This window comes from Elgaria multicarinata, chromosome 1 (assembly GCF_023053635.1).
Source record: "Elgaria multicarinata webbii isolate HBS135686 ecotype San Diego chromosome 1, rElgMul1.1.pri, whole genome shotgun sequence".
NCBI lineage: Eukaryota > Metazoa > Chordata > Lepidosauria > Squamata > Anguidae > Elgaria > Elgaria multicarinata.
Genome location: NC_086171.1, coordinates 82,766,480 through 82,791,126, shown reverse-complemented (window position 1 = coordinate 82,791,126; position 24,647 = coordinate 82,766,480). Strand labels below are relative to the sequence as shown.

At 40.6% G+C, this 24,647-nt stretch overlaps 2 protein-coding genes across 3 annotated transcripts in view; one reads left to right on the top strand and one right to left on the bottom strand.

Annotated features, from left to right (window-relative positions):
- LOC134401817 (poly(rC)-binding protein 3-like) overlaps positions 1-9,810 on the top strand; it is a 355,457-nt gene extending 345,647 nt beyond the window's left edge. Inside the window, exon 16 of one of the 2 annotated variants that reach the window (XM_063131119.1) lies at positions 9,148-9,810. In XM_063131119.1, the coding sequence (XP_062987189.1) occupies positions 9,148-9,208 (61 nt within the window). In that variant the 3' untranslated portion in view covers positions 9,209-9,810. Of the gene's footprint in view, positions 1-1,630; positions 1,817-9,147 lie in introns of those variants that run through there. The other variant, XM_063131129.1, reaches the window with a different exon arrangement.
- ZNF830 (zinc finger protein 830) lies at positions 3,807-23,319 on the bottom strand. The gene is made up of 10 exons (XM_063131141.1): positions 23,147-23,319; positions 21,597-21,696; positions 19,722-19,839; positions 17,412-17,445; positions 16,525-16,754; positions 14,144-14,234; positions 13,595-13,658; positions 9,925-10,005; positions 8,306-8,382; positions 3,807-4,207 (listed from the first exon to the last, which is right to left on the bottom strand). The coding sequence occupies exons 1-10, from the start codon at positions 23,296-23,298 to the stop codon at positions 4,024-4,026; spliced, it is 1,131 nt and encodes a 376-aa protein (XP_062987211.1). The 5' UTR covers positions 23,299-23,319; the 3' UTR covers positions 3,807-4,023.
- Between the last annotated feature and the right edge of the window lie 1,328 nt (positions 23,320-24,647).

Here is a 24,647-nt window from a genome sequence, read left to right as displayed (position 1 = left end):
TTCCTATTTTTCCAAAATTATTGTAGAAGGATTTAAATCTTAGGAGATGCAATCAGCTGAGTACAATTTCTGCAAAACTACTATTCATCTCCCAGGAGCTATTCAGGAATCTCACATGAGCATCCTGGTAATGAATGGAGGTTGCACAGATGCTAACCTTGCGGGATCGCTGCAGATCTCTAAGTTCCCTGTTGCATGAACTTTGGAATGCATAAACAGTTGTGCCTCTACCTAATTAACCCTACAAATCACAGGTGTAACTACTCAGGTTTTGGGGAGCTTATATTAACAATAGTTTCAAAAGGCCAACGAGCGCTATTATTTCTGAAAACAGACCTCTCTACGCTTTTGGCATCTCAGTGGTTTTCAGACTTATGTTCCAATTCCTTATTAAACGAGAGGCTAAGTAATGGCAGATGAGCTTACCTGAAAGGAAGCATGTCCACCACTGCCAAACTTCCCCTGCAATGTGTTCTGGGGTGCACACTCCATTCACACAGCTTCAGTTAACCTGACCGGGAGTTCCTCGGCAAAGATGACATAGAAAGGGTTCCTTGAAGGTAGCATTTTTTAAAACCGCTGATTCAAACTCATTCTACCAATGCTAAAAAAAAAACCCAACAAAAAACTTACCTTCGTTCTAAGGAGTAAGATTACTCCCTTAAACAAATATCCGCTATACAAATCACATTCATAAAAAAAGTGGGCATAGAAGCTAAGCATGTCACATCATTTGCTTTTTGTACCCATATATTGGTTTCTGGCTATTGTTTTGACAGAACAAATGAAGGGGATTTTTTTTAAAGTATCAAGCAATTTATCATTACAAGCAAACTCTAAATCTTGGAGAGATAGTGGCTGACTGCTAGCTGTTGGAACTAGTTTCTTTGATGGTGGGTATTGCTGGGGTGTGGTTTTTTATGTGTAGTTTTTTTATTTATTTATTTACCAAAAAATGCATTCTGTTTCTCCATTCACTTTTTTTTTCTTTTTAAAATTTATGTTGCTTTAACACTGGCTTCATACTGCAATATTGTTTTCCTCACAATCTTTTGAACTTCAATAGCCCATTAGCCTGTCATGTTCATCCACTTTTGCACTCCTTGGACACAAAGCTTTAATGAGGAATTGAACAGAACACAAATGCAATACTTTTTAAAAGCTAGTATTTAAAAGTGTGTTTAATTGTATAGGGCTAAGCACTATTTTTAGTATCTTGTGTCATTTCTGTACTCTGTACACTTTTTTCTCTCTTCACCTTAGTACCTTTGCACTAAATTTTGTCACTGTAACCAATTGTAGAACTGCCATTATTACAAACAATTTGCACTTAACCAAATGCTATCCTTGTTTGTATATACTGAGGGGGGTGGAAATGGAAATACTGTCACGGTACTTCGGGTATTTAATTGCTCTTGCAACATGCTGTAAAACTGTTTGGAACTACTATATCTGTTTTTTATAACCCAAGTAAAGAATAATGTGAGAATTTGCTTGACTTGAAATACTGTTCTATACTGGTTGTACTCTCAAGTGTTGTTCTTTAATGGTGAGAAGTTCTTTTGTTCTTTGCTTCCCACCCCCCTCCTTTTTTTTTTGTTCTCCCCCGATTTTTATTCCTGCATTTCAGACTCTCTTCAGAAGTAACTGGTCTCGGGGCTCTGTAATCTGTCCCAGCATGCTCTAGGGCTTGAGCTGCCTGACAGGAATTTTCCAAAGCCCCATGAAACAATGCTTTCTATGGACTAATCTACAGAGGAAATGGCCATTTCTAACTTTATTATTCTGAGATCTCAAAATAAATACTTTTACTCTTTAAGCAACTGTGCTTCTCAACTCCTGTGTTGCTTTCATTATTAGTCTGGTTTAATCACCTTGAAGCTCAACAAGAACACAGCAAAGGTTATCATTTTTATTTTTGTAGATGTTCATGCTCTGGTTAGTTTGTACAAAGCATGGACTGCTGGTGTTCTAAGCCACTATATATTCAGTATAGATTTTATAAACAATATAAGATTTTTATAAATAAAAAGATTCCTAAATTTTAAAAACAACAACATCATAGCCTTGTGGATACCTACAGCTATTGTGATTTTTAACTTTGTAACTAAGATGTTGACCAAATACTATTTTTGTGACTTGTCACCAATGAGTTAAGACCTATGGCTTAATTTGCATTATCAATTAAAGGTTTGACATCATTGCAATTAGGCCCGGTTGCTTATTGGAAAGAAAAGCGTTGCAATCTTATGACATCATCAGAATAGATTCACTTACCTACTGCATAAGAGCTTGGAAACTTTCATTGTTTGTTACTCAGCAAAGTAACATGCAAATAGAGACTGCCTGTTTTGAACAGAATATTGTGCTTGTTGGATCTTGGGAGGGCTGTGGAGAGACTCCTATATCCAAGATAGTGCTCTCATGGTCCTCAGATAAGTTTACTTAAGGAAGTTCATTGCACTCCACGTTACTCAGGAGGACACCCCAAGCCTCCAGAGACTTTGGCTGCAAAGGTGGCTGCAGAGGGGAAGAAGGAATGGGGAACTTTCCCTCAGTAAACTTACTTAAATTAACCTATCTTAGGGTCCAAACACTAAAAATGACGGTAGCACCTACACCACAGTAAAGTCATGTATTATTGGAGCATTCATTCAAATTAATTTGGGTTAGTATGATCCATGGCAGTGTGTTTGAAAAGAAAAAAGGTAATCTTTATTTTTGCCAGCATTTTAGTTCGGATGCTGCTATTATGACTACAGGAAATTTATCCTGAGAACAAGTATAGATTGAATATGCAAACTATCTTTAAAATGCAGTAGTTACTGGTGTGCAGGCCAAGGAATATTTGCAAGCATGAGCAGACATCTTACTTTACAATGTAATCCTACACAGGTCTACTCAAAAGTAATTCCCATTGTGTTCAATGGGAAGGGGTATACAGACTTGCAGCCTAAATCATCATTTATCCCACAGCCTGCATACCAATAACCATTACATTTTCAAGGCAGGCTGGGTACTCTATTCAGACTAAATCAATTTCTTCTATAACACAAGCTCATATTACGTGCCACAAAATTATGCAAAAGTAATTTCTCCTCTCCTCTCAAAACAAATGGCCATAATTCAAGCCTGTCTTTAACCAACTTCTAAACAACCCTAAGAAAATCCAAGGCAGTACATACATATTCCTAGGATTATACAAGTTAAACAACCATCTACCAGTTACTACGTAGATTTAAATGGGCCAGTGAAAGAGATGTAGCGAATACAGCAGCTGGACATGACCAGACAGACTGCCTAAATAATAATAATAATAACAATAATAATAATAATAATAATAATAATAATAATAATAATAATAATAGCAGCAGCAGCAGCAGTCAGTAAGTCCAAGGCTTCAAAATTCAAGACCAGAAGGCTTTGTATAGATTTCAAAGAGGAAATCTATAATAATTAGTCCTGTGAGTCCAAGGGGGGTGTAGACTTCGTTTTCTGACACAATAGATCTCCCTATCAAACAGCAAAGCATTTTTGAAACTGAGGAGCATTTCAAAAGAATTTGCAATAAGGCATGGAGGTCAAATCCCCCGGCACTGGCCTAAGCCCCGTGCAGGAGCCCAACTTGATGGTCCACAAACTCTTGTTTAGAATCCCTGCCTAACTGCAGCCTGGTCCCAGCAGCTTGGCTGACCCTTGCTTATGTCTTCATCTGTCCTCAAGAAAAACACACACTTTGATGGGTATTAAAAAGGTACCGCTGATTTAGAACAAAAGGCAAATAAAACATTTCTTGTGGACTTCAGTAGGAAATCTACAGTAGCCTTTATAAAAAGATTTTACAATGTACAGCTTTACAATGTACAAGCCTTTTCTGTTGCTAAACCTATAAACACATTTTACAGTTGATTTTAACATCGGCAGGATTAAAAGGGTGCAAGTGGCACATGATAAATGAAAGGGTGGTATATGATAAAAGACAACAATGTCACAGATCTAGAGGTTAATCCCCACTCCAGACAGCTACAACAAAGTCCCCTTTGCCCTCCAATCCTGAGAGAGCAAGTCCTGCAATTCCCCTTCATCATCACTACCAACATCTTCATCCTCCTTCGCCTGCGTGGATCTTAGTCTCATGGCTTCCCTCAGTTTATCTTTCATTGTATCCTGGCGGTCTCGTAGGTGTTCAACACGACGGAAACATTCACTGCAGCAAAACAAAAATAATTAGTTTTCTTTCTTCCCCCACTTAACTGGTTTGCACCTAAGTAAAAAGCTGACGTCTGAAATACACGTAATTTTTCAATCGATCCATTTCATGTGTTATTTTACTCCTATTTTACTATCAATTCATTCCTATGACATTACTAAAAAACTGAACAAAACCTGACTACCCATACTTTAATGAACAGTTTTTAAACACTCACACTCTCCTAGTACTTTTCCAATGCCTTTATTTGCCCTTTTGGGGGGGAAATGTTATTTAAGAAAAGCTTGACAAGCTTTAGTTGCAACAGGACCATTTATGTGCTGTTTTAGGTGTTGATGTCCAAACCACCTACCTTCAGAAAAGGAACGCTTCCCATATTGAACTTTCTTCCAAGGAACTCCTGCACAGAAGGCCTGAGCCTAGCCAAAGCCACTGAGGCATGTTTTAGGGCATGCACTCAGTCCATTCAAGGTCCTGGGCGGGGCTGCTAAGCACAACTACTACCCTGTATCAACTGCGCACCCCCCCCACACCCTTTCCTCCATCTTGCACACTGCCAGAAATGTGGTCAGCCTATTTTTCAAGGAAATTTGTCTACCATTACTGATCTTCTCTCTGAAGAACTAATATAGGCTTCTAAGGAACATCACACTTCCTCAGAACAATCTAAATACTACTGATTACTGAAAAACAGACTTACTTCACAGTACTTTACATTTCATTTCTACTGTTTTATCCTCAAAAAATAACTACACAGAAACAAATCTATTTTCCATTATTCAGACCAATCCTTGCTTTAATTCAGCCCTGAATGCTTACTTGAATACAGTTCTGCTCAAATTGGCATTTCTGAGGCAAACACAGAAAGCACGAGAACAATTTAATGCTTGCATGAACATCAGTAAAAGGCTATTCCCAAATACATGAAGTACCGAAGGAACAGGAATACACAAATATCATTGCTTCCTAAAACTGTTATGGTACAAAAATATCAGCATGACTGTCAAAGACAAATAAATTTTAGTTGCCAGCACTGAAAAAATAAAAGATTCTCAGAACGTTAAGAATCTCATGATCAAACTGAGTAAGTTGTTTCACTACACAACAGAAAATGATTTAAGTAATTCACCAACCATTTTAGAGGCTAATTTTAGGTATTTTAAAAAAAAATAACTTCAACTTGTATTCCAAGGAAATCATCCTCTTGCATGGTCTCCGGAATTTTAGAATATGGTGACAAATAGTTTAAACTGGAACTTCTAAGAAGAAGCACTAAGCCTGAAGAGATATCAAAAATTTCCCATCCCCAAGCCTCGTATGTTCTTGCTTCCACTTAAGCACTGTAGAAGACATCAGGACATCAGGAAAAACTTTGATTGTTAGAGCAGTACAACAATGGAACCAGTTACCTAGGGAGGTTGTGGGCTCTCCCACACTAGAGGCCTTCAAGAGGCAGCTGGACAACCATCCGTCAGGGATGCTTTAGGGTGGATTCCTGCATTGAGCAGGGGGTTGGACTCGATGGCCTTGTAGGCCCCTTCCAACTCTGCTATTCTATGATTCTAAGTCAGCAGTAGAGGAAGAAGATGGAGGAATGGGGAAATCCAGTAAAGCATGCATAGAAGCTACATCAGTACCAGGAGGTCCCCTGGTCTCTCTACACATTGTATACTTGGAGAAGCTTACTGTGTTGTTGCTTAGGGCCCTCCAGGTACAGGGCCCTCCAGATGCTTTGGACTACCACTCCCAACATTTCTGGCTTGTTGGCCATGCTGGGGGTGGTGGTGATGGGAACTGAAGTCCAAAACATCTGGAAGACATCGCATTGGGGAAAGCTGGCTTAGGGCTTCTACTTGTGCTGTGGACTAGCTAAAAGGGAGTAAGATTTTTCCAAAAAGGCTTTATCACATTTGACACAACAAAATTGCTGCAATTTGGTCTAGAATTTGTTTTTTTGTCAGAGCCAGATATGGAAACAAGCTGCACCCAAACATAAACATAGAAGCTGGTTTTAACCTTCCTTGCACTCTCTCCTCTTGCCAATACAAAAGGTAACCAAAAGGGCTGGAATTGACAAGCGCCTTAAAGCCATGCAGGATTCTGAAGTGTTCTTGTACAAAATGGGATTTTAAAGAATGCCACAATGAGTTGTATCCAATGTTAGTCCTATTTAGAATAGACAATTGAAATTAATGGAACTTAAGTTAGCCATGACTTACTCTACATGGGATACAATGTATTATGCCAAATACTACTCTGATCATAAATTCCCTGAAAGGCAAGTTTATAAACACGGCCCTACCTATAAATTCCACCACTTCATTCCAAACTATCATGGCTGTGTGCATGTGTGTATGTATGTGTAATATGGATATGACAAGTCCAAAGTAGTCTCAAAGCTGCAGAATGTGATAGCACATTATTGCAAAGAGATACTTGAAATTGAGCTGGGAAAAGTGCAAAGAAAAGCAACTAAAATTATTAAGAGGCTGGAGCATCTCCATGAGGGAAGGTTACATCAAGTGGGATTGTTTAGGAAAGGAACCTCTCGTGCAAGCACAAAGTCATTACTGACTCTTGGAGGGACGCCAGCTTTCGCTGACGTTTTCTTGGCAGGCCTTATAGCGGGGTGGTTTGCAGTTGCCTTCCCTGGCCGTTACCTTTCCCTCAGCTAACTGGGTACTCATTTTACCGACCTTGGGAGGATGGAAGGCTGAGTCGACCCGAGCCGGCTGCCTGAAACCAGCTTCCGCTGGGATCGAACTCAGGCCGTGGGGAGAGTTTCAGCTGCAGAAACTGCTGCTTTACCGCTCTGTGCCACACGAGGCTCTTACTGGGATTGTTTAGCTTGGAAATAAAGAGGCTAAGGAGAGACATGATAGAGGTGTACAAAATTATGCATGGTCTGGAGAATGTGGATAGGGAGACATTTTTCTCCCTCTCTCAAAATACTAGAACCCGGGGTCATCCCATGAAGCTGATTGGTGGGGGATCCAGGACAAATAAGAGGAAGTACTTCTTCACACAGCGCATAGTTAAATTATGGAACTCACTACCACAGGATATAGTGATGGCCACCAATTTGGATGGCTTTAAGAGGGGGTTGGATAAATTCCTGGAGAAGGCTATCAAGGGTACTAGCCCTGATGGTTGTGTGCTATCTCCAGTATTCGAGGCAGTAAGCCTGTGTGCACCAGTCGCTGGGGAACATGGGTGGGGAGGTGCTGTTGCACCCCATCCTGCTTTGTTGGTCCCTGGCTGATGGCTGGTTGGCCACTGTGTGAAGAGAGTGCTGGACTAGATGGGCCCTTGGTCTGATCCAGCATCTTATGTTCTTAAAATGTGTGGACAAGACCTGTTGAAATCTCAGAAGCAATGAAGTCAGGAGATGAGGTTTTCATGTCCTGTTTAGATTTGTGTCCTTCCCCATGACTAGCAAACAGAGAACAGTAAAAGTTGCATATTTGCTTAAGGTATACCAATGTGTGTTTCCTGGAAACTTTTGATTCATTTTTAGACACAGCACACATGGCCTTGCAGTATCAGGAGTGGGGAACCTTTGGCCCTCCTGATATTGTTGGACTACAACCCCCATCATCCCCAACATGGCCAATGGTCCAGGATGATGGAAATTGTCATTCAACATGATCTGAAGGGCCACAGCTTCCACAACTCTCCTGTATTTGGTATCAAGAAGTGATGATAAATGCAACTTCAACTCAATCTGTAAGAGAGACCTGCCTGGGCTTACTCAGCATACCCATGGAAATTATTGCACATCTCTAACTCATGTGAAGTTTCCAGTCTGGCCTTTGGTGTGTTGCACTGATTTAAAATCCCACCCTGGGGATTTTATTGAAGGGGAGGGTATAAATCCCTCAAATAAAAATAAAATAAAAATCTTCAAATTACTCATGTTTTATCAAGTAACGCTGCCTGCAACTAGTAAAACAGATATAGGCAAATACCATGCAAACACATGTTGGCCAAGTCAAAGACATGATGCATTCTTTTGAGCAGGTTATGCCACTGTGAAATTAAGTTAAAGTTTTGCCCTTTTTGGAAAGTACTATTCTCAAACAGCCATCTACTTACATCTGCTCATCAATTTCTCCAATCTGACGGTCAAGTCGCCCTTCTTCATCTTCTTCAGCCACTATAGCTTCTGAAATCTAACACAGAAAAAGATAGTATTTTTATTTTTTATTTTTTTTAAAAAAGAGCAGTTTTAGAACCTGGGGCCACTTCTCTTCAATAGCCTCTCTTAGGCCGTAGCTAGACCTAAGGTTTATCCAAGGATTGTCCCGGGGTCGAACCTGTTCATCTAAGTGCCACACAGGGCATCCAGCGCTCAGGCAGGGACGAACCCAAGATGATCCTGGGTTAAACCTTCGGTCTAGCAACGGCCTTAGACAACAGAGAATTATACCAATGGGCCAGTAAAAAGGTAAGTGTGTCTTTTTTCCTTCAGTTAGAAAATTGGGACCCAGCTGCAGGACTTTCTTCTCCCTCCTGGAAGCAGCTTTTACCTTCCTGAGCCTTAACTGCCGTTATGGGATATGACAGCACCAACGTTAAACTGCTGTTAAGACTAACCAGGTTCTCCACTTACCCAGAATTTAGGCAATTTCAAACCCCGGCTAATCTTAACCACACTTAAAACAGGGGGTAGGGTGAGAGATTTACTTCTGGAGAGGGAGTATATACACTTGCAGCTTGCTCCTATTATCTTAACTGTAGTTGAGAAAAAGCCAGCTTGTGGCCCAGGAGAGTACATTTTAAAACTTAAAAAAACCAAGCATCGACATCTACATTCTACAAGATTTTACAATGCTTCAGTAATATGTACACTGTGATGAATTTAGGAATTCTGTTTAGCATGTATTAACCATTACCTCTGATTTTCAAAATATATTTTAAACTGTTATTTCTTTCAGCATATACTTTCTCAAAGTTGAGTGTCTTGGAGATGCCATGCACCCAGTGGTCAACATGTAACCAAGAAGAGCCCTTGAGCATCACTGATGTTCACAAAATGTGTCCGCTACTGTTCATATAAGAACATCTGCCGTGTTTAGACCACTGAGCAAATTTCAGAATAGGACGACTGCTTTGCGACAATTTTCTCCCAACAATTCATTTATGGGAAATTTTCTGCAATACCAGAGTTGCGGCCAACAGAAGTTGTTGGCCGACCACCTGCAGGTTAATTTTTTAAAAAGCAGTCCATGGGCAACCACAGATCTAGCCAACAGCAGAATGTGGCAAGGCAAATCTCCCAACAAAATCACATAGAGGAATGTTAAATCCAACTCAAAGATGCAGACACTATGGGTAAAATAACAGACTTAAAGTTCTGGTACATGGTTTTATCAAATAAAATGCACCGAGAAACTGATAAAAATGTCCAGTGACAGACAATCTAGCCTCACAGAACATACACACTGCATTCCTTGTATACAAGATACACTGATTGAATTAAAACAAGCAAACTGCCAAAGGACTAGCGTTCATCATTTCAATTTTGTGTGTGTGGTGTCATGTTACTGAACCCTTTTCAGTGTTTGAAGAGGGAGAAGACACTTAGCCTAAAAAAATAATTTAACTGCTAAAGCAAGGCAATCAAGTTAGCCAATGTAATGTCACCTTGCCAAATTCCAGTTCTTCATTTAGAGGCTTTTGCTAGCAATTCAACCCAAGAGGCACCAACTTACTGTATTGACTTGTCGCATGGCTTTCTGGAATTCATCCCATTCTTTGTCCATCTGATCCTTTGGAGCATCGACCTTTCGCACCTAAGAAACAAGAAGCCGGTTCTGTTCATGGAGGAGTGCACTCCTCTTTCTTACCAACACTTTAAAGTCTACAATTGGTTTCGTATCTATTTCATGCTGCAGGCAAGAGAATCTGGTTGCTGATGCTTTGGAGCAAACAACTCACAGCTACATTCAAAGAGGTGAAAAAACACATATTCCAGACTATGGGTTACTAAATCTGCGGGATGGCAGTGCGAACTAAGTACATTAAGGGACCACAGAGGGTTCTGGCCACAGATTTCAGATGTTATGAATGAACTGACATTCCTAATAGTGTGAGGACTTACTATTCTAAACATCAAGGAATATGGATCCCATGAACTATCAGCATTCATGCATCACAGGAAATTGCAGCATTGATGCCTTCAGCAATACTTACCTTAGCTACTTGGCTCTTAAGATTGGGTACTACAAATCTTGTGGTCTTATTATGCATGTTTTTTGAAGTATGCTTAATAGTTAACTGTGCATTTGGCAAGATTTGGCTAATATGCAGGAGACTGAAGTGGGATGAAGGTACATATGTTTGCAATAGGGAGAAAGCTCCTGAGTAACCAAAGGGGGGAAAAACCAGAATCTCCACCAAATAAGGTGCTCAACCAGCTTTACAAATATGCCAGAGGGCACATTAAGAGTTACACACAGAGAGGGGGGAAGGAGAAGGAATTACATCTTCATTGTGTGCTAGACAGAACAGGAGAAATGCAACTATTTCTGTCAAAAATGTATAAATATTGCAATGCGACAGGAGATGTATTCCTTCTTAATGCAGTAGCAGAATATTAATAATTCTGAGCATTTATATAGCACTTCAGTGTGTTCCAAACCACCTCACACACCGTCTCTGGAAGTCACGGCCCATATTACACCCATAGCACACACGGCAGGGCGAAGACAAAGAGATTGCCGTTTGCCTAAAGCCAACTAGTGAGTTCATGGCTGGAAGCAGATCTTAATCTGGGGCTTCGGCGACTCACAGCTCCCACTTGGCCACTGCACCAGCTATCTGATGTTGTCAGGAGCAGCACTCTGCTTTACCCTTCGTTAGGGTGGCAATCCACTCAAGGCTCAGGACAGACCCAGCTTCTCTGGTCCAGTTCCCCTAATTTCCTTTACCTGCTCCCTCCCCTGCTTACAGGAGTCAGAAAGACTCCAAGGCCCCATTCATAAGACACCTTAAACCATGGCTTTAACCATGGTGGTTAAGCCAGAAAGCCAGGTCATGTTTAGAAGACACCTTAAACCATGGCTTTAACCACAGTGAATAAGGCCTTTTGCTTTATTCACCAGGGTTAAAGCCGTGGTTTAAGTTGCCTTCTGAACAGAGCCCAAGTGTGCTGCATAAGAGGTGGAGGAAAGGGTAGGGGAAACAGCTGAGGACAGGTGTGAGAAGCTACTTCTGCCTTGTCTTTGGCTCCAGATTTAAGGGTAAAGTGTGACTATCTGGCTTCCAACTTAGCAACAATCATTTTCTCGAAAGCTGAAACAAACCAGTCAGTCAGGCCCTTTCTTGGATACAGGATACTCCAGGCTAACTAATGCAATGATTCTAGCTTTGTTTTGTGCATTTGTTTCCCACCCACCCAGAAGTGAGACACATTTTGTCAATCTACAAGCAACTCATATATGTACTTTACTTCTGAAAGATGACTTATGCTACAACATAATATGTAAAGTATTTCAAAGTAACTGAACAGAATAATATATACATATATTTCATTAGTCATCTCTTAATTTTTATTACCGTGATTGTTTTAGATTTAATACTTTTCACTGTGTCTGCTTTTTTTAATTCATTACTTATCTGACAATAAAAGTTAACAAAAAGATTTCTTTTCACGTTTGATCACTAACTTAAATAATCTCAGCCCACATTGAGATTGCTTGCAAAGCATTTCTCGCTTCGACTTTCAGAGAGAAGTTCAAAAGCCAGGCAGCACCTAGAAGCAGATTCCAACTGCTAGACCCTCAATGGCAACCTTGCATTGGAGCTTTTTTGGAGTTTGCTTGGAAAGCGGTTAGATATCAAGAACACCGACACAGACCCAGCAAGTGAAAACAAAGAGAACGCTCCAGCAGGAAGTTCTCCTGGGCAAGCTCCATTGAACGGAAACGTCAGAAGATCACGAGCTCCAAGACAGATACAATAAACAGAACGAAGAGCCCCTCTGTGCTTTTGCAACTTCCCCATTCAGTTCAATAGGGCCTGAGCAGCAGAATGTGCCTTTGGACTTTGCCCACAAAGCCTCCTTCGCTATTTCTCCCAGCACGTTCTGCGTTATCTATTCCACACATTTTGGAGAATGGGGTGGGCAACTTGTGGCCCCTCTCAATTTGGGGGGCCTGTAATTCCCATCAGCCCCTAGCCAACATAGACAATGGTGAGGGAAGATGGCAGCTGTAGGCCAAAGCATCTGGAGGGCCAAAAGTTGATTGCTCAGTGTGGAAGTGGAGCAGTTTTTAATTATTTTCAAGTAAAAAGCTCCACGCAAGCAGGGAGGCTATGCTAAAGCTTATTCTTTGCATACAAGGATTTTCTTTTAATGTGGGTACGCACTGAACAAAGCACACACACACTTGCAGAATAAAGTGGTACAGTCCAGATTTCTAACACTTTATTCTGCAAAATGTAGATATTATTTTACATACAATCTAGATAATGTTAGTCCTTCTTAGAGTAGAAGTCATGACTAACAAGTCCCATTCATTTGAATGGGTCTACTCTAAGTAGGACTAACATTGGATACAACTCTATGGCCTGGTTCAGACAGCACGCTAAACCATGCTGCTTAACCACAAAATGGAACCATTTTGTAGTTAAGCAGCATGGTTTAGTGTGTTGTCTGAACCAGGCCACTGTTAGTAGGGCTGAAAGGTGACCACTGAGGGGATTCACAGGAAGAACACTGTTCCTTACTTCCTAACACAAAAGGTTGAGGAACATTTCTGGAGTTGAGGCCACCAACACTTCCCAAAGCACTTGCCAAGGGCAATGTGGCCATTATAAGCCAAGAGAATTTACTTTAAGAATTCAGAAGCAAAGTGTGTTCCCTCATTAGGAAGGATGACTGACATTACTCGAAGATGCTGTCTGTCTTCATTCTATACTGACATTTCCTACTAGTCTTTTCTACAAAGGCGACACTCTCTTCTACCCCCCAGAACCTCAGCCGGCAGAATCTAGTGCTTGACGGAAGAAACATCACAATTCAGATAACTTTTAAATAGCACAGTCATTTTAAAAGGTTTACATTACAATAACTCCATTTGTCAACAAATACAAAGGCAGAGCCACTGGAAAGGCTGAACGAATATGAGGGATAGAAAGATATTTTGGTTAGCAGTGTCCATCACTCTTGCTTAAGTATTAAGTGACAGAAGACATTTCCACTAAATCAGTTGCTAATGGTTACGCAAAACTTCTGCAATTTTACTACATCATTTACTGAGAGACCTCAAGAAGCATTTCAATGATTACATAAATCTGTTAGTTGCTGCAATCTAAGCTAGCTTGATTAATTCCTCAAAGAATTAACAAATGCTGAAATAAAGAACAAATCATACTTGCCTTTGCATCCACTTCAGGATCATCAAAAAATCCCTCTGGCAAGGCCTCTGCAGTGTTTTCTCTCCTGAAACGTTAAAGTGAGGTAATGCTTTACTGTGGTGGTTAAAATCCCGTCAAAATAGTATAACAGTAGATGAAATGTTTGCACAAAGAACGGAGTGAGTCATGCCACCTTGGATGGTTTTCAGGTGGAAGGAGAAGAATCATGGAGCCACCTTCTAAAATGATATTAATTAACAGTTTAACTCCAAGCCTTCGTGATTTATTAAAGATTGAGGAAACTGCTACAAGATACCATTCCTGAAGCTCTATTATGCAAATGACTTATTTCCTGAATTAACTACCAGTACAGCTTAAATTTGATGGAATGATGGAATAATTCCTGTGCCTTTAAATATTATTTATATATGAATGATGTTGAGGTTTGTTGATTACATGGGAACCCCCACACCCATTTAAGTCAGCAAAATAATACAGTTTAAAATACTATAGTCCAGGATCTATGAATAAAACAAAAGCAAGTATTAATTTTTCCACTGGTTATTTTACCTCTCCACAACCTTTTCTTGTATTTCTGCTTTCTGAATAGAGCCAGAATGGGAGACCAGAGGTGTGGCTAAACCTTGGTTTTCCAAATAGCCTGCAACACAAATAAAGAAAAGTAGTGCTTCCTGACAAACACGTATATTAGAAAGCCCAAACTAAAATGGATATATTAATTACAAGCAGAGCAAGAGAGAGAGAGAGAGAGATGGAGACAAGTCAATGAAGTTGATCGGCAGTAGGATCCGCACCAAAAAATACTTCACACAAATAGCATAACTTACAAAACTCACCACCATTAAGATTGAAATCCAATAGTATTATTATTATTATTATTATTATTATTATTATTATTATATTTATTTGTATCCCATCTTTTGCCCAATACTGGGCCTCAAGGCGTCCTTACAAAGTTTAAAACATACATTGTAAAACCTAGGAAAAGAAATGTAAAATAAATAAATAAATATAAATAAATAAATAAAAATAAATAAATAATAATAATAAAACATAAATGTTTAAAATACATGACAAAATTATAAGTCATTAACATAGATGGAGGGCCAGATTATTCTCCAAAGGCCTGCTGGAACAAACAAGTTTTAGCCTATTTCCGAAAGCCCATCAAGGAGGGAGCCAGCCTAGCTTCCCCGGGAAGAGAGTTCCGGAGCACTGGAGCAGCCACCGAGAAGGCCCTCTCCCATGTTCCCACCAAGCGCTCCTGTGAAGATGGTGGGACTGAAAGAAGGGCTTCTCCAGAAGATCTCAAAGCGCGGGCAGGCTCATAAGGGTTTGGGTCCAGGTTACCTGAGGGATTGCCTTCTCCCATATAGTCCGCCCCGCACACTCAGGTCTTCTGGGGTGAACTTACTTCAGTCAGCTAAAACTAGGCTGACATCAGTTTCCCAGAGGACCTTTTCTTCTGTCGCCCCCAGATTGTGGAATGGCCGGCCGGAGGAGATTCGTAAAATTAACTCTCTGTGTGATTTTAAGGCAGTTTTAAATACTAGCCTTTTCCGGCAGGCCTATCCAGATCAATGTGAAATCAAGAATTTTTAAGATGTATTGATTCCTGTTCTAATGTTGTTCTCCGCCTCGATCCAAAGGGAGAGGTGGGTAAGAAATAAATAAATATATTATTATTATTATTAGGGAGAATACGGTCTTTCAAACAACCTGGACCTGAGCTATATAGGGCAATACACACTCAATGTTCGTGCAAGTCCCACTGCAGCTAGTGGACTTCTATCTAAAGTAAACATGCACAGTAGCAGACTCTATTAGTGATGACCATTAGCGGAAATGGCTTATAAAACACTGGACAAATTCATGAGGTCAGGTCTGTCAAAAGCTATTTGCTATGACCATTAAAGGGAACCTCCATGTACAGAAGCAAGATAGCTCAGAGTACTAGAAGGTGGTGACAACAGGGACTACCCTCTTCATGCCCTACTTAGGAGCTTCTTGCATAAGCATCTGGCTGGTCACTGTTGGAAACAGAGTTCTGGACTAGATCTTGGGTCTGATCCAGCAAGGCAGTTCTTACATTCTTAGTAAATAACCAGCAACGTGGAGAAGCAATTACATTTTTTAACACCTATATCTATAGGTATGTCAATATGAAAGACGGTATATTTGCAGCAAGTTATGCTACTGCCAATGATAGCAACTTTTTTTTACTTGCATTTAATTTATTAAAGTTATATGCTGCCCAACTGGTAGATGCCCTTGAAGGAGTTCACAATCATAAAAAAGAAAAGAAAACAATAGACAAAACACCAAAACAATAAATACAACACAGAGCTTTGGCTATTGGCCAGTACAGAAATAAAGTATCAGAACATTAAAAAGGGACCAGCAGTAAAGTTAATAATCAGAGCAACAGATTAAAGATGCAATGCCTGCTGGAAGAGGAAGGTCTTAACCCGACATCTAAGTGTATACATGAGGACACCACCAGGCAGATCTCCCTGGGATTGCGGGTGGGTGGAGGTAGTGCAGAGAAGGCCACCCATCACGCCATTGTGCATGGCGGCACCCAAAGAGCCTGGCGATGAAGATGACCTTAGCAATCAGGCAAGAACATATGGGAGAAGGCACTCCTTTAGATAAGACTGGTCCTAAGCTCCTTAGGGCTTTAAAGTTCACGGCCAACACTTCAAAGCAGCCTACACAGACATTTGGCATCTGTAGCCATCTAATAACCATGCATAACACTAGAAGAGTGACAAGGTTAGTTAATGTGAAATACATAAGAAGGGGAGTGATGCTATTTCCCCAAGATCAATGAAAATAAAGCTAATCATCTGATTTGCATCATGTTAGCTAGAGGGAATCCAAGTTTTTCACCTAAGTATAAAAGACAGACAGACAGAGACTAAAGTTACCTGACGGTAAAGTAGCAGCAGTTTCTTCTTTTTGAGTAGGGACTGTAGCTGCTGTACCCAGAACTGAGGATGGCAGAGGAAGTTGACTGTTATTGTCTTTGATTTCTTTTGCTGTCTCTTCTGCTTTTTCCTCCTCCTCCTCTTCCCCTAATGAGTCTCCGCTTGAAGATTTTGAAGATGGTCTTTCTGCTTGCGCTTGTTCAGTTTTGCCAAAGAAATCTGCTGGCAACCTAAGGAAACGCAGACCAAAAATACTCTTAAAATTCAATCACATTATAAGCCAGGATCCCAACAACTATTCCAGGCACATCCAATGCAATTTTGACTTTACCCTTGAATAGCAGGCACCCCATTGCCAAACCCCCAGCTCCAAAAGAAAATTGCAATGAGGCAAGGAGTGCAGGGACCAGTCACACAGTGCTTTGGATCCATGCCACCATGTTTAAACATCCAATCTTTCTGTGCAACAGAACCTACCCTCTAAGAATGACTCAGAATGTGAGTGAAAAACTTTGAACATTGTAAAGTGAAACATAAATGCATTTCACTAACCACAAAATCTTACATACAATTATGGAATAACACCCACAAATGAACTATACTGCTCTGAAATCTGTAGATGTAAGCAGTTTATAAATACTCATTTGTAAATAAATATATGGATAGCCTGCGGTGATTTCCTCCATGTGCTGAGCAGCTTGTAAAAAGGAGCTCAGCCTGAGATAATGTTTGTAATAGAATGGAAGCAACATTCAAACCAGCCCGTTTGAAAGTCTTTTCTGCCCAACTTTACATACTTAATGGAGAAGGTAACATCCTTACCTATCGGAGAAAAAGGGGTGGTGGTGGTGGATGCAATAAGAAAGCTAACAAAAAGTTCAGCTTACCCAGATGCGACAGTTTGTGAATGGTCACTAGAATCTGGAAAAAAAGGGACGGAGATGCAGTTTGTGGTCAGTTGACTCTGAAAACAGGCATTTATCAGAGTAGCATCAAATTTACAACACCCCACAAAGACACATATCACACCTAACAATATGCTGAGATGTCATGGCCTGTTAAGTATCTTTGGTCATCGTACATAAGGTAGCATCCTCATACTAAGCAGATCAGCTTTCCCCATTTCTACTCTACCTCCGTTTATATTAATGAATTGCAAGAGCATTGCAAGATGTCATCTAGGCTGTTATTGTAGTCCTACTGCATTGAATAATTGAATGGAATAATTTATTGTGGTCAATGACCAGTAAATGCAAACAAAAATGCACCACGATTTCAACACTATCCCAATAAAGCAGGCAAGAACTGAACAAACTAAACCTTCAATTTGAGATTAACTGGAATTGTAATTAAATCATATACATTCTGGTTGTGCTTTTATATTGTATTTTATATTGTATTTTTATACTGTTTGTTTTATACTTTGAATGGTTTTAATTTTTGTGAACCGCCCAGAGAGCTTCGGCTATTGGGCGGTATAAAAATGTAATAAATAAACAAACATGTTAAATCCTAGATTTAGAAAAGACTACCATCTTCATTTGTTAAAATCAATAACTAGGTGGTTAACAATTCAAACACGGAGGGAAAAAAACCTCGAGATGATGAATCTGAACCTTGATTGCAACAGCAGAACTGAGTTATTAGCATATAACAATAATGGCACCCATATGGAAGCTAGTTTGGTGGCATGGGAGTCAGCTAATTCCAGTGAAGCTAAATCATGAATAAATCAATTAAGTCAAGGGGGGCAACCTCCAGCCATCCCCAAGCCCCGACCTCTAGGCTGAAGTTTTGTGGAGGAGACAGGGGAGAGGAATCCCCATGTTATCTCTGATCCAAGGGGAGTGAGAGGGCCACAAAAGGGAATCCCTTGTTATCTCCGATCAGAAAAAAAATGCAGGGATTCCCCAGACTTGAACAGGGCTGGCAGAAATGGCTCCTGCAAGCACCAGACACGTCCTTTTCCCCATGTAGCGAGATAGGGGCTAGGCCAGATGACACTCAGGAGGAGGTGGGGCTTCAAGGCAAGGCCATCCCCTTGACATCATCCAGCACACTGGCTTAGCCCAGACTAAAAGAGGTTGCCCACCCCTGAATTAAATAAAAGAGGTTGCCCACCCCCAAATTAAATAAAGTAGATACCAATACATAACCTTTCCTTACATCCTGAGTAGAGGAAATGCCATTGGATAGTTTCCCCCATGGAACCACACCTAACTTGCAAAGAAGTCATAGAACGTAATTTTTTCAATCAAAAAGAAAATTCTCATCTATAGAAGAATTTTCTAACCTTCTCCCATAACAGAACTCTAGCAATAAAAACCAAACACAGCTTTAAGATCAATAAACGCAGCAAGTTATTTCTGACCAGGACCCCAGGATTATTCCTCAGCTCAATGAACTTGTACAAATTGGCCTGTTCATTTCCTAATATGTTCTTAGGACACCCAAAATAAACCAAGACTCAAGTATTTTTAATTGATTGGCTTCATCATTTTTTTTTACAATGACATACAATAACTGGACATGTCAGACTTGCTCCCTTTTGCAAAATTATGCATATAGCAACCTGTAATTTATTTTTAAGAGAGGCATAACACTCATCAAATGATCTCTTATCCCAAACACTGCTGACTTTCATTTTATGCCAGGCTTTACATTTATTGTTCATTCCCTCAGGAAGCATTTTGTAAAAATCCTCATACCTTGAACATAACACACAGTTCAGCATCCCCCATTCCTGCCCTGCTTTCATCCGCATACATAGACTGCAAGAGCTGTGCAAAATTCCGTGTATGGCAATACAGGCTGTGAGTGAAGTAATACTAAGTTACTGTGTTGCTTCAATACAACATCTCAACTAGCTTCTGGTGCTGCCTCAACATTCAGCTTGTTATGAATGTGATGTGACTACTACATTGTGACTGCTACTTTGCTGGCATAGCAACCTACAGCATCAGGCCTTAAAACATGGGCTATATAGATGGGCTTGGATCCAGGTTAGTTGCTTTTAAGTCCCATTGAAACCAATATGAAAAGACATACCATAACTTAAGTTCCAGGGATATGAGCTGATCTTAAGTGCAACTACGTTGGCATAGATCCAATCATAAAGTGGTATTCCTGTCATGACTTTAAAACGAATCAGATCATTTCAAGCTGCAGCACAGAGAGTGCAACATAACTTTCCATACCTTTTACTTTCTTCAGTTCTGGAAGTTCTGTGTTTGTAGTTTTCCTTTTGAGAGAAGATGAGGTGTTAGGAATGGAGCCTGGTACTGATTGCTTAAGACCTTTTAATTGTTCAAGTTTCTGGGGGGGAAATTAAAACCAGCAGATGAACACCTGTCCTCTACTCTCAAAGATTAAAGTATTACTACATAAGAGATTTTTTTTTAAAAAATAAAGTAGTATATTTTTCACAAATAAATATCACAAGAGAAGTATTACTACTTTTATAAAAACTAGGCTGTAATCTTATACACATTTACCTGGGAATAAGTCCCAGTAGAAGTGCATAGGATTGTGCTGTACGACTACTTAGAATATAAAGCAAGTCTACATTTTCTGCTATAACCACCCTTTTAGGCAAACATTTTTAATTACAAAATTGAACAAAGACAAAATCACATCTAATTTATAAGAGCATCAACTCTCAAGTACACAATATTGACTGGGTTTGCATGATCACTGCAGTTTGTTGTACCTTATTTAATGCACACCCATCCTGGATATTCAAAATGTGTCTATGGCCTGTCATGTTGTCTGAACCCAGGGACTGGGTTATGCATGTGTTGAAAAACATTTGCAGAACCCATGGGCTCTTTTAGGGTTATGCAAGGGTTGTTTATGCAAGGGTTAAATAACCCATAGTCCCTGGGTTTAGACGACATGTCAAGCCGCAGATGCAGCTTGCATATTCAAAATGGCCACCAATATGTGATACAAACCACTGTGGCTTAGATTAAGTTATGGTGGGCTGTTTCATCAAGTGAATCAGCCCACTGTTACATTGCAAAAGCACATCAACATAAAAGTCTGTCAATTTCAGTTTCTATATTGGTAAATCCATGATCTCAGGCATTGTCCACTCCAAATAAAAGTAAATAAAACAAATACTAGTGGGCCAACAATGGGTTGGATCCAGATTTAGTCATAACTAACTTTCAATAGGTCTACTCTAAGAATGGCTAAATAAGGTCCAACCCCATTTCTCAAAAACAAACCACAAAATTTAATTTGTTTACTGCGCCTGTATACATTTCCTTTGTAGCCATCTGCTACGTTCTGGGCTAGATGGACTGTTGATGTTCTGGGCTAGAAGACTTGCTTTTTGAGAGAAGATTGCCTGTTGCCTTAGACAAGAGACAGGCAATTTCAAATGTTTTGGACTATAAGTACCAAAAGATCCAGCCTGCGTAGTCAATGTTAGGAATGAATAGATACTGTTGTTTTATACTGTTGTTTTTATATTTTGATGATTTAAAATGTTGTATACTTTTTTTAATGTTCACTGTTTTAAACTTCTGTAAACCGCCCAGAGAGCTTCGGCTATGGGGCAGTTTATACATTTAATAAATAAATGATGGAAGTTGCAGCTCAAATCATCTGGAGGACATAAGGTTGCCTACCCCTGCTTTAGATCATCCAGATAAATGATGCACTATACATTTTAATTATTTTAACAAATTGCTAATAAAAGCTACAGTTAGCTGAAAGGATCAAATCCACACACATTATTATTAAAGAACTGAAATTATTCTTAGGGCCTGTTCAGACAACACGTCAGGTCCTCTGGAGAGCAAAACTGGTTCTCTGGTGATAGCACTATCTACAAGCTGTGCTGTCGCACACAACGCTTTAAGCCACGGTTAGAGCTGCTAATCCTGCTGCAGACGGTTCAACTGTGGTTAGTGAGTGAGCAGGGTTTAGCAAAACACATCCCACAAGACACCTTAAACCCTGCTGCTTAACCAAAAGCCTTAACCAGCAGGTCCTTATTCTTGAAGTATGATACATGAGACACACAGTGATGACAATTATCACAAAATATCAGATCTGCCTCTTACCTCCTTATGCTGCTTCCCAAGAGCATGTGTTTGCCACAAGAGTTCACTCTTCACAGACACATTGCACAGAGAGCAGCTTAAATTCCCCAAACTGTTATATGTGGAACATGTAGTTAAGGAAATATGAAAACAATGCATCTCTCAAAACTACAGTTTTGAACTACAATACTCTTTGAGCACTATTTTGAGAGTTAGTGTAAACACATAACACAGGCTTTTTTTAAAAAAAGCGACTAAAATACATAAAGCTGTTTGATAGCTAAAAAAGAAAAGTCAAAATTGCAACACATATTTTAAGTGCTAAAAGTTTTTCACGGAGCTTCCGGTGGGACAAGGGTCTGAATGATTAAAGGGATCTGGCATTGTAACAATCACTGTACATTTACTTCTTCTTTTTAAGCTTTCTGTTCTATTTGAGAAATACTCTGAAGCTCAAAACTTGATCCTGCAAAAACAAGTTGTTGGCCTAATTAAGACACATCACCTACTACACATCTTTTACTAAGGCAGATAAAGCAGCATTACTAGAAAACACAGCCAGCCTTTCAACATTGGGCAGTTTCAGTGAAATTGGAGGAAAGAGGAGAGAAAAGCCTGCAGTTTAGTTACAGCAATGGGGACCAATATCAAATGCAGACAACTGCAAGAATCCCCTCTTCGCTCACACTCACATGTAGGTTTGCCACAAGGTGCATCTGGAGACTCCCTCCCAAGTTCTTTTAGCATTGTCAGTAAGCCTCAAATCAGGAGCCCACTTACAAGAGCCCCTTGGAGTTGCTCCTCCTCTTCGCCACGGCATCCTGTTTGTTCACCTACCTCTTGCTCTGGTAGTGAGGAGGAAGAGGCGGAAGAAGAGGAGATGCTCCCTGGCTCCCTGCTTGTCAAGCTAGCGGTAGCAATGATGAGAAAGAGGGAGGGTGAGGAGCAATAATGGCAGTGAGAAGGTAGATTCAGAGAGTAAGGGAGGCCATTGAGCATATTTTGGCCAAGGGCCCTCAAAAAGCTGGAACTAACCCCACCCACCATCTTCCCCAGTCTTCTCTGATCCCGCACACCAGCCATCCAGCCTGCTACAATCCAAGAGATTGCAGGGAGAGTTGGGGCTGGGGGGAGACTACGGAAGAAACCCGAAGATGCCATAGTGCTTTCATCAGATTTTTTTTTTTTTTTTTTTTTTTTTGGCAACTGCAGCCCAGACTCAGGTTTAACACGAGAAATGGGTTCGCTTAAATTGCAAACTCCTCGGCCGCCTTTTTTTGCTTTTACTTAGGAGACATCTGTGTCCCTTTTCTACAAAATGTCCAAAATGACCTACAGTGGCTTGTAGCGCCTGGACCCCGGACAGAATCACCACGCTTCCTAATCGAGGGGGCAGCCACGCTTATGCCACAGCAAAATGCAGAAGGGGGGCGGCGAACTGCCTGTAGGGAAGGAGGGAGGAATGAGTTCCGTCCAGTACACCCACCCACCCACCCAGCCTCGCTCCCCGCGCCCTCCGCCCTGACAAGGAAAACAAAAACAAAGCCCCGAGCAAGAGCGGCGCAGGATATCTGGCGAAGGGCGAGTCGACTTTCTTCCTCTTTCCCGCCGCCGTCTCGCGCTGCTTCAACCGCATCAGCCGCCGCAGCTCCTCTTGGCCCACGGCGGCGGCGGCTGCAGCAGCGGCCGGCCGCCGCTTCCCGGTCGAACCCGAGGTTGCCATGATACTGCGAAGGAGCAGGCAGGCCCCGGCTTCTCCGCCCAGAGTAGGCGCACGCTATTGCGTCATGAAGACTGCGGTCGCAGAATTTTTGCGTCAGGTTATAACGACCTAGACGTCAGCCGTGGCGTCGCCCTCATTTCTACCGAGATAAAGAAAGGGGCGGGGTGAAAGAAATGCTTTGCTCCCTTTCCAGCAACCACAAAGATAGGAAACCATTAGAGTTGCAATTGAATTGTCCGTAGGCAGAACGTCCTGGTCCCTTTTGGCGCTATTTTGTTCCTTTCCCCAAGACGGAGGTGAAAACTGTCCATGGAAAATGAAGAAATCCTGGATTTTAGCATTGCTGTAGCTAAAGAGGATGTCAACCCAAAGGGAGCAGTAGCAGCAGAAGGATGAGAGCACTCCAGCTTTAGCTTAGGCCTTGTTTTGTGTGGGAAATGGTGTGGTTTTTTAAATTAAAAATATCTCTGCTAATGCTTGTCCATATCTTATGTAATCTTTACACTGTAGTTCACTTAATATTATAGAGGTTCAGCTATTGAGTGGTATAAAAATGTAATAAATAAATAGGTCAGATGGGATTAAATTTACAACTGAAATACCTCAATAAGAACACCACGTTACAGCAAAGGCCAGCCTTTCTATAGCAGCTCACTGCAGTTGCAGCCCATTTTTCCCCTGGATATATCTAGGACTAGGGCCGGATCTACACTATTGCTTTAAAGCAGTAGTGTAGATCTGGCCTAGTATAATTGATGGTGGCTGTAGCCTGAAAAACTGCATTCACAATGGTTTACAAATTTCTCCACTCCACCCTGAATAATGGGACTTACATGTTTATAACATATGGCAGGATCACACTCTGAATGTGCAGTATTTGATAACTTCACCCCAAGTATTGTTATTTCCTATCTTGAAACTGCCCTCTAAAAAATATGAACTGAAAAACAAAGGGTAATCTCCAGTGTTATACCGACACACATTCCTGTACAAGATACCTGTATTTTGTAATATGTGAATTCTACACAAGTCTCTAAGTCTCTACTGACTATACCCACTTCTATAACTATCAAGCTTTAAAAACACACTACTGTGGCCATTGTCACATAATAAAATACACACCTTAATATATAAATATAGGCATCATAAAATCTACGATGAGATGCAGCTCCAAATGTTCCATGTTAAAGTAAGTGATTGTTTCAACATCTCTATAGCGACAGCTAACATTTTTCTTCTCTCACGGTGCAATCCTCGAATATCTACTCAGCAGTAAGTCTCACTGAGTTCAATGGGGCTTACTCCTAGAAAGGTAATATAGGATTGTAAAACCTCACCTACTATAGCTG

Coding starts and splice junctions, on each gene's coding strand:
- ZNF830 (XM_063131141.1), bottom strand. CDS start 23,298: ATGGCAACCTCGGGTTCGACCGGGAAGCGGCGGCCGGCCGCTGCTGCA. Junction 19,840..21,596: donor TTGGGAAGCAGCATAAGGAG/GTAAGAGGCAGA, acceptor TTTCCCCCCCAG/AAACTTGAACAATTAAAAGG. Junction 4,208..8,305: donor GGAGAAATTGATGAGCAGAT/GTAAGTAGATGG, acceptor GTTTTGCTGCAG/TGAATGTTTCCGTCGTGTTG.